We start from the raw sequence: 10,973 nt of genomic DNA, 5'->3' as shown, positions 1-10,973 counted from the left end.
ATAGCAAATGGTTTCTGCCGTTCTCATGCTTTAAGACTGGAGTGGACGAAAGAGGGCGGAGTGTGTTTGTCATCCAAGTGTGAAGTACTGACTCCGTGCCTCCGAAAAATAGGATTTTCTATCTCTCTCTCTCTCTCTTACTCTCATTCGATCACATCTGTTGTGGTCCAGCATCACATTGGGAGGAGAGCGTCGGGAATCCTGTACATCTGCTGCGCTCTTGCAAGGAGATACAAGACCGAATCAGCATCACTTACACAAACAACACCAATGCACCTGAGGGGAAGGGGATTACCGATGCAATAACTGTCTTCTGGCCAGGAATCGGGTGTCAGAAATGCGTGACAATCCACAGGTGAAAATGCTGTGCTGATTTGATTCATCCCAGCTGTGATTTCTCGCATCAGATTTGGTGAACTGAAGCTGGTAAGGTAAAAGAGCGGGCTTGAAGGATATGGCCATAATCCGGATATCGTTACTCTTGCAAGTGGGATTTGTTATAGGATCAAATTATAGATATGTGGAACATGATCGGGACCTAAACGCAAAGCTGCCCATTTATAATACGCTCGGCAACCAGCAAGCGCACCTCCGGAAGCCCCATTCGGGTTTAGCGCAAAAGATTGAGGAACAGGTACCCAGAGTGGTGAGTGCGTTTCTGCACACGGGGGATTCCTCCACCTTAAAACACGGCAACTGCTCCAGGAGATATGAGCTGGCGGTGTTGCGGGGAAGGACGCGCGGAGGCGCGCATCACTCCATGCGCAGCGTCCTGGACACGGTCCTTCACGCCACAAACTTCCTCAACATGATCCTACAAACGAACAGGTCCAGAGATCACAGCCCCAGACGCGATATGGAGTGGTACCACGCTCTGGTCAGGAGTATCCTGGAGGGAGACATCAAGATCCATCGAGCAGTGGTCACCTTGAGCACCGAGTCCCCTCCTGAAGGGCCACCTGTTTACCTTCAGGCCACACGGGAAGGTGGAGAGATCATCCTCCAGGATTTATCCAGCACTGCCCACCATGTATTGAAGAACAGAACGGCTGATACGGAGTGGTACCACGAGCATAAAAGTAAAAAGAAGACCCATCTCCAAAAACGAGTGCTGAGTCAAGATTTTGCCTCTTTTGACGCGTCTGTGCGTAATGGAGAAAGTTATATTACCGACAAAACTCAGATTCACTGGTCAGCTCCGTATTTGGAGTGTAAAAATGGGAATTTCATTCCCAGATGGCTCATGACACTGTCTGCTGGCTTCTATGGCCTTAAACCCAACCGGAATCCAGACTTCAGGTAACATGGATGGATTGTTCAGTTGTTCATAATGCACACTGAAAAATGTATGCCTTAGAAACTGTTTTTGCTCAGAAATTGCCAAATTTCACAAACAATTATAAAGAAACCACAAGTAAAACACTGAATTATATGTGGCATTTCAAAGTAGAATTTTCTTGTAAAACATAATATAATAATCTTTATTTTCAATTTTGAAAAATTATATTTTTACAGTGCAGACTATACACACATAATCTGTTATTATGATGTTGATTATGTTTTGTTTAGTAGGAATTATTATTTTATTTATTTATTATTTTGAAAATTAAATAATTACTGTAGAATTAATTCAGGTGTATTTGTATAACGTTTATATATATATATATATATATATATATATATATATATATATAAACATGTTTCAGTGTGCATTTCAGTGTGGAAGTATTTTGTTATCGGTTAGAGATGAGTGTGTCAAAGCAATTTATTACAACAGAATTGACACGTTACAGTAACTAATGGTTTTTCATAGTCTTATTGTTCACGTTTTTATATTTTATACCACGAATGCTGTTGGTTAGTATGGCAAACCATCACTGCAGGTTTAGAGAGTGCTTCTAAAAATAGTCAATGCTGGTTGCATAGCAAGAAACCTCTTGGCCCCCAAACAATCAGCTCGCTTCTCAATATACAACCGCGGTCATTGGAGATGTTTAGACTGATCAGGCTAACGTGGTGGAGATGTTGTGTACAAGGATCCTCGACTCTGTTCAAAGATAAGTTAAGGGGTGCCAGTAACACTGGAGCTCAGAGACAGGAATAGGGCTGTTTCCTGTTTACTAATTAATCCCACAGGCACCAGCACCATGGACTCAGATTTTACAGCCACAATTGTTCTTTAAAAGCTGTAACCGGTCCTGTAGCTTCTTTCTGGCAAATCCTTTATGTGATTGCTTTAAATGTGTGTAACAATTCAGGGACCGAGCTCAATTTGCTTGCGTATAGCAAAATGGTGTTTCCATTTATATCTGCCATCGTCAAATTCTCCAGTCTATCGTCTAAATGAGGAGAGCCAGCGGAAGCCAGTGTCTCACTGGGTTTGTTCAGTAGTTATGCTGTAATTTGTAACCTCTCTGCACAGGTCGATATTTGGCCAAGGCTTCATCTTATGATTGCTTGTATCTCCTGGGTAATGAATTCTGAAACACTTGCTGGCCATGACATTAAGGTAGATCCATCCTGTTGTCTTTAGGCCCACTCTCTGCCACCTACACATATTTATAAAGGGGCAATGGAGGGGGGGAGGGGTGTTCTGTAACGCAATGTCTCCAGTCTTCATTCTCAGGATACCTTTCAGTCAATATATTAATGAATAAATAATGAAAGATGTACAACAGCAACTAGAGGCACCTCTCATACATCTGCAGACATTGTTAGATTAATTTTGTGTGTCGGAATGTTAAATTTAGACTTCTTATTGTGACGGACAACCTCATATTTGTGTAGCGAAATGTCTGGGCCATGCAGGCGAAAAGTTAATTACATCTAGTCGAGTCTTTCTTCACTTTGAAAAGTTCCATTATCTAGTGTAGCTTGAGATAAAGGACATGCAGAGCACACGTATGATGAATTATAAATATATTTGTGACCCTGGACCACAAAACCAGTCTTAAGTCGCTGGGGTATATTTGTAGCAATAGCCAAAAATACATTGTATGGGTCAAAATGATCAATTTTTCTTTTATGCCAAAAATCATTAGGATATTAAGTAAATATCATGTTCCATGAAGATACTTTGTAAGTTTCCTACCCTAAATATGTCAAAACTTAATTTTTGATAAGTAATATGCATTGCTAAGTACTTAATTTGGACAACTTTAAAGGCGAATTTTTTCCACCCTCAGATTCCAAATAGTTGTATCTCGGCCAAATATTGTCCTATCCTAACAAAAACAGACCCTTATAACTGGTTTTGTGGTCCAGGGTCACATTTGTACTTTTTTTGGAGGACATTTGAGCACATGCTCATTGCCACAATGCGAGGGTGTTGTGGCTGGTTGCTAGAATATTGCTATGTGGTTACTAAGGTGTTCTAATGCACATTGCTATATGGATGGCTAGGGTGGTTTGATGGTTTCTAGGGTATTGTTAGGTTGTTCTGCGTGGCTGCTTATTGGCCCAAGGGTCAATGATGTGATGTTCATTACTTTGTTTGGATCTATTCAAATTTAATATATTCAAAAACACATTAAAATGCAATTCATACATACAGTGACTTGAATAAATCTCTTGCAAAATTTTATATTGATATTTTTTTGTCAGTGTGGTACAATGGTCTGATATTAGAATGAAGAGAAAAAGAATGAAATTAAAAGTCTTATGGTGCAACCGACATATAGAAATATGAAGAAAATAAACTTAAGACAGCAACGTTTTATGACAAGAAAAGGTTAGTTCAAGTTGTAAAATGTCATGTCGTGCAACTCTCCAAAAATGTAGTATTATAGATGATATTGATGAATTCATATTTTTTATAATAATTATAATAATTAAATATAATAATTATATAATTAATTAATAAAATAATAATTTTATTTGTAAAAAAATATTTGGGGGTCTCTGAAGGTTTTAATCAATTATTATGAAATTAATAGATTAATAGCATCTGAGGCTGCTGTTTGTTTTAAATCATGTGGAAAGGAGTTTGTTGATTATAAGCATTCGTCTGGTATAGGACTAATTATCAAATGAGAAGTGCTCATGAGACAATGACACGCAGTGGCAAAACATTCTAGAAGATTGAAATTCATTTTATTTCTTGGCTTCTGATGAGCAACAATAATTGTCTGTATGGTGAAGGCTATGTCTTTCTCTCACAGATGCTGCTGTTTTATGTAGCTGTGCATTTATGCATTGATTTCTCTCAAGTGTAATGGAAGATTTACTTTTGAACTTTTAGAAATGCATTTCTCAGTTTTTCCTTGACTGCTACCATGTAGACCTTGATTTGCACACTGGAGTACTGTCCCCAAAATTCAGAACTTCACAATTCTTTAGAATGTCAGTGTATGGGGTAACATTAAGATTTGCCCTCTCATACGTTTAGTTATTTAGTGTACTTTCGTTGCATATTTTGTATTTAAATAACTGTACATTAAATAGATCTTAAGGTACCATAGCATGCAATCTTTATCCTTTGTCAGGTGTGAGTGAGGTGTTGGATGGAGAGAAAAGTGAACTCTATTAAGGCTGTCCAGTCTGCCAGGGGCATCTGGGGATACACAAATCCACAATGTCCTATTATAACCCACATGGGCTCTAGGTCCTCTGCCCTACAAGCTCCTGCCAAGAGCCCAAGGGAGGCCGAGTTTGGAATAGGCCAATTACTACTGGCATGGTAGTCTTAAAGAGACAGCGCCATTTCGATAACATCATGTTAAGCTTTAATTTTTCTATACATTAGAATATTTTGCCATACATAAGGATGTGTTCCATTGTATGTATTTATTTGAAATAAAATAAAATATTTTTTTTTTCCATGACTTACAGTACACATCCACTAAAATGTAATTTAGTGTAGCAATAGTCTATACAATAAAAATCCTGTGAGGCATGTTTAGAACAATAATCATTAGATGATATTAAAAAGAGCCCCCCAAAATGAATTAATTTTAAATCTTTACCAATTTTTGCCTCTCTCCTTCAAACCACTAGGTTTTTACCAATTTGTCATTTTGTAATCATTTTAAGTGTAATACAATTTAGTTTTACAATCTTTTATTTTCTATATTTTAATAAGTACAGGCAATGATGAGTATGTTGTTTCATCTTTACATAAATATATCTGCTATGCTGAATAATGATGGAACATTATTTTACCCATAATTTGACATTTTATTTTCACAAAAGTTATTTGAAACATTACAGTAGACACTTTACTTGCATGAAATATTATTTTTATGTATACAAAATCACTTTTGTAAGTTTAATTTGATGCAGACAACAAAAAAGGATGTCTCACCCAATTTTGACGGTAACACTGTAATATTAGATTTAAAATATAAAATAATAAGATCCATCCTTTTCCTGTGTTGGCTGGAATTAGCGTGGACACGGTTTCTTGCTGTTCTGCTCTATTTGAATTGAATTTCAGTTTGGCATAAAAAGGGGGAGCTCATTAAAAATAAAACTCATGGAGACGGATGTCACCTCTTTTCATCCAGCGCGAAGCTGGATCTCGCCACAAGCGCTGTTATGCTAATGTAGTCCAAAAAGAAAGGAAGACAGTTAGATAAAATTCAATTTGCCAACAAAACCTGCACAATGAAACAGGAGACAGCTATACATACTCTCTAAAGAGCAAACTGTCATTCTGCCGTGGACTTCATGAAATATGGATGGACGAAGCGTAGAGTAATTTTTAGTATTTGTTCAGGCAGCGACAGAACCTCAGCTAGCTTCAAGGCACATGTCTACTGAATGGCAGACGGTCTTAAGAGCATCCTCTTAATAAATCAAGTGCACTGAAGCATTATGTTTTAGTATGATCTCAATGTTATGTTGTGCTTCTATTTTAAGGAAACAAAATGAGGGAAATGTGAGGGAAATGCATTAGTTTGACAGGACGAGTTTTGGCTTATGTGACTCAAGGCCCTGCTTGTCGTCTGTACTGTGACACTGGGGTCATTCCGTCTAGTACTGTCGGCCGTTATCAAAGCAGACAGCCCAGCGATCTTTAATGTCAGCTTCTCTTTGTACCCTCACATTTCACCCCTTACCCCACTGCCATTACACAACCCCATCAGCAAAAACTATCTCCTCAGATATTGTTCCTTTACAAGCCAAACCTAACAATAATTTACGTTTAGTAAACTTCTTCTGTTTTCATCTGTGATAAGATATTTTCTGATATATACTGATGACTTAAGCAAAGGGAAAGCACATGCAAAGTACTAGATTATAATTTTGACTGAGGTGTTTTTTGATACTATATTTACAGTTTTAAAATATTTTAAATGTACCAAATTGCAACTTCTTCATTATAAAAGTATAATTGCAAATATATTTAAGTAGGTGATATACAAGTTTCAAAAGAAATTGCATGTTAGTTTACCATAACGTCTTTATGGTATTCGGCAGTATTTGCATGAGACAAAATAAGTATAATATAATTATGAAATTACTTATAAAGATTACTTAGTCCGACTGAAGTGGGTCAGAAAAGCACTCTAGAGTTCAACTGCATTTAATATAAATTTAAATTATAATACATTTTCATTAAATTGCAATTAACATTGCAAATAAGCATTGGAAAACATTTTCCGTTCATATTTGAGTATTTTCTTTTAAAGTATTTGGTTGTAATATGTACTAAGTATGTTAAAGTTTGATTTATATGTTAAAATGCATTTGTAATACAATTTGATTTTGCAGCACTGACACTAACTGCGTCTGTTGTAAAAATGAATGAATTTTAATTAAATTAAATCTTTTGAATTTTAACTGAAGTGTTATATAACATTACATAAATACCAATTTAGCAGTTGCAGTAAAGGAATAAGTTGCAGCAACCAAATAATTGTTTAGCAAACTTTGCAGGGTCACAGTAAATGATTGTTCATTGATAATAATGCTAGATTTGCATAGCGACTTTTAGCCTTCACGATTTGAAGACTGCTTTGTTGATAATCAAACATCTGAAAATGTTAATATCTAAATTTCCTGGATTTATTTCAGTCAGAAATATTATTAATTATCACTGACTCAATGCATATACATTCATTTATACCACCAAAACTACTTTACATTGCTTAAATCAGTTAGTAATTGCAGTGTAGGATTAATATTTTGTATTTTCAAACCATGGAGCAATGAAACATCCAGAATTAGGAGATATCATATCTGACATCCAGCTTTAAATGGAATGCAACATCGTTTGCTATTCTCTCTGATCAGCTGTTTGGACATACAGGGCCCAAAATAGTCCTCAGAATAGAGATCTAATTAACTGCATCGTCTGGGTGCCATCCAGCGAAGACATGTCTTATCTTATTTGGCCCGATCGCTGATATTTTGCTTCATTCCTACAAACAGGATTATACAATAAAAAAAAGGATATATTTGAGGACATTACGGGATTATAATCTAACTTGGATTAGTAGAGCAGATGGCTCTTGGTCACCACTATGTGACATGGTATTACTGTTATGACAGTCATTGCGATGGTAATCACTAAATGCAATTTAGACTTATTACACAAGTCGTTTGACTAACCTTTGCCAACACTAACAATAGCCTAAGAATAAATAATAATAATAATAATGCTTCTTATAATAATGTTTGTAAGAAGACAATTGTACTGTAACCACTGATGATAGCTGTGTAACGGAGTAGATGATTCATTATGATAAAAGTACACTTTTTCTACAAATATAGGTTAAAATTGGCGTCTCATTTAAGCAATAAAAATGCATCTTTTTAATCTAATTTACATTTACATTTAGTCCTTTGGCAGACGCTTTTATCCAAAGCGATTTACAATTGGGGAATACAAGAAGCGATTCATCTTGAAGAAGCAATCAGACAGAGAAAGTGCTCGTAACACCAAGTCTCAGTCATTGTTCAAATAAGTACAAGCTAGTAAGGGAGGAAGAGAAAGATATAGGGAAAGATTAAGGTTTTTTTTTTTTTTCAAGTCAAGTACTGCCGAAAGAAATGAGTTTTCAGTTGTTGCTTGAAGATTGACAGGGATCCGGCGTTCCGGATAGGGGTGGGAAGATTATTCCACCAGCCAGGAATGGTGAACGAGAATGTTCTGGAGAGTGATTTTGAGCCTCTCTGTGATGGTACCACAAGGCGTCGCTCACTAGCAGATCTCAGACTTCTGGAGGGGATGTAGGTTCGTAATAGTGAGTGGAAGTAGGAGGGTGCTGAGCCTGTGGTAGTTCTGTATGCAAGCATCAGTGTCTTGAACTTGATGCGAGCTGCCACTGGTAGCCAGTGCAAGGAGATGAAGAGAGGTGTAATATGCGCTCTTTTGGGCTCGTTGAAGATCAGTCGTGCTGCTGCATTCTGAATCATTTGTAGAGGTTTGATTGTGTTTGATGGCAGACCAGCCAGAAGAGCATTGCAGTAGTCCAGCCTAGAAACGACAAGGGCCTGGACAAGAAGATGTGCAGCATGCTTTGTCAGAAAGGGCCTGATCTTTCTGATGTTGTGTAGTGCAAACCTGCAGGATCGAGCAGTCTTTGCAATGTGCTCTTTGAAGGTCAGCTGGTCATCGAAGATTACACCAAGATTTCTGACCGAAGTTGATGGGGTAATCATTGATGAGCCTAACTGAATCGTGAAGTCATGCTGTAGAGTCGGAGTGGCAGGGAAGACAAGAAGCTCCGTCTTTGCCAGGTTGAGCTGTAGGTGATGTTCTTTCATCCATGCCGAGATGTCCGCCAGGCAGCCTGAGATCTGTGCAGCTACCGTTGGGTCATCTGATTGAAAAGAGTGATAGAGCTGTGTGTCATCGGCGTAGCAGTGATAGGAGAAGCCATGTGCATGTATGATGGGACCCAGTGGTGTAGTGTATGTGGAGAAGAGGAGGGGTCCAAGAACCGATCCCTGAGGAACTCCAGTGACCAGTTGATGTGGTTTGGATACCTCCCCTCCCCAGGCCACCCTGAAAGATCTACCGGTGAGATAGGATTCAAACCAGTGAAATGGAATCCCAGTGATGCCCAGTGATGAGAGGGTAGACAGGAGAATCTGATGATTGACAGTGTCAAAAGCAGCAGAAAGATCCAGCAGAATGAGGACTGATGATTTGGAATCAGCCTTTGCAATTCGCAGGGCTTCAGTGACTGAGAGTAGCGCAGTCTCTGTTGAATGGCCACTCGTGAAACCTGACTGTTTAGCATCCAGTTTGTTGTACTGTGAAAGAAACCGTGAGAGTTGGTTGAAGACAACTCATTTGAGTGTTTTCCCTACGAATGGAAGGAGAGAGACAGGTCTGTAGTTTTCTAAAAGAGAAGTGTTTAATGCAGGTTTTTTGAGCAGTGGCGTTACCTGAGCCTGCTTGAATGCTGTGGGGAAGATGCCTGTGAGGAGAGATGTGTTGATAATGTGTGTGAGTGCCGGTAAGAGTGTGGGAGAGATTGTTTGGAGAAGGTGTGAGGGCATTGGGTCGAGAGGACATGTTGTAGGATGGCTGGAGAGGAGAAGTTTGGATACTTCTGCCTCGGTGAGGGGACAGAAGGAGAAGATGGGAGTTAGAGCAGTGGATGTGGTTGATTGGAGGTCTTGTGGAGTTGAGAACTGGTTACTGATTGTTCTAGTTTTGTCTGTGAAAAAAGTGGCAAAGTCGTCAGCGATTATCGAAGTGGTGGGAGGTGGAGGAGGGGGACAGAGGAGAGAATTAATTGTTCTCATGTTAAATGAATTCATCAGTCTCAAGTGTAGCTTTACCAAAGGTAACACAATGTAACAAAAATTTGTTTAACTTATTTTTTTTAAATGTTTCTTATGTAATTGTGTGGTGCTAATCATTATTACACTATTTATTTTCATGTAGCAGCATCAATATTTTGTTATATATTTAGGTCAGATACATTTTTAGAAGTTCTATGATTAATTATGAAACATCAGTTTATTACAGATACGTTTTCGTACTATTTTTGCATGTTTTTTTAAAGATATTTAGCAAGGATGGGAACATTCTAGAAGTTTCGGTGACATTCTGTATAATATTCTTGTGCTTTCTGGAACATTCCAGAACATTGTGGAACTAGTCATAAGAAAAAAAGAAAATCATCCAATGTAAACTTCTGAAGTTTTAGACAACTCACTTTTGGTAACTGTTTATGTTAAACTGTTGTTAGGTCAGTATTATGCATGTACAATGTCAGTTTTATGTAAGAGTAATAACATATAGTAGATTTTATGGGCACTGTTAATGATAGACAAAAAGAAAACTAAAAAAAAATTGTTTGGCACTGTAATGTGAGAAAAAGCAAATATAAAATATTATTTTTCTTGATTTATGCACTGTAAAAAAAAAAAGAAAGTTGAGCCAACTTATAATTTTAAGGCAACCAGCTTCAGCAGATTTTTGAGTTATCTCAACTCATTTTTGTAGGAGCTTCTCAACTTTTTGTTGTATAAACTTAAAACAACAAGCTGAGAAAATGCAAAACTCTGCTGAAGCTGGTTGCCTTAAAATTTTAAGTTGGCTCAACTTTTTTTTTTTTTTACAGTGTGGTAAATATAAATGTATCAATTAGGCATGTACCATCTCTCATCTAATAGGTCAATCAGTGCTTCAACCCCAGAAATTATGTAAATATTAGAGCTTGTGAACATGGCACTTAAAGTAAGGTTATCTCAGGAAAGTTATTCAGTGTTTATAGTTCATTAGTTAGCAGAAAAAAAATCACTAGAGGGAGCTTATTTATGGTTAATTATTTATGTGTGTTTAAATAAGTAGATCATGAAGTTAGGTTTATATGCAAATTACCTGTGTTATTGAAATGATTGGATACAACTCTTTTTAGATGACGCAAATACTGTAAATGAAGATGATTAGCCTATAATATCTGAAAATGAATAGCATTTGAATATAAAAAGTTTAGTCTCTGCTGTTAATCTATAATATTATTGAAATGTACCAAATGAGGGGTCTCCCTGTTAGGTGTGCAGCAATA

General features: G+C 37.3%; 1 protein-coding gene across 1 annotated transcript in view; it reads left to right on the top strand.

Annotated features, from left to right (window-relative positions):
- Positions 1-454: 454 nt before the first annotated feature.
- Positions 455-10,973, top strand: part of gpr158a (G protein-coupled receptor 158a) — a gene marked incomplete at both ends in the record, with an annotated part of 112,343 nt that continues 101,824 nt past the window's right edge. The window contains one exon of the mRNA XM_079406478.1: positions 455-1,299. Coding sequence (XP_079262604.1) covers positions 455-1,299 — 845 coding nt within the window. The remainder of the gene's footprint in view (positions 1,300-10,973) is intronic.

This window comes from Barbus barbus (assembly GCF_936440315.1).
Source record: "Barbus barbus genome assembly, chromosome: 44".
In the NCBI taxonomy this organism is placed as follows: Eukaryota; Metazoa; Chordata; class Actinopteri; order Cypriniformes; family Cyprinidae; genus Barbus; species Barbus barbus.
The sequence above is the reverse complement of the archived record's forward strand: the minus strand, read 5'-3'. Positions and strand labels throughout refer to the sequence as shown.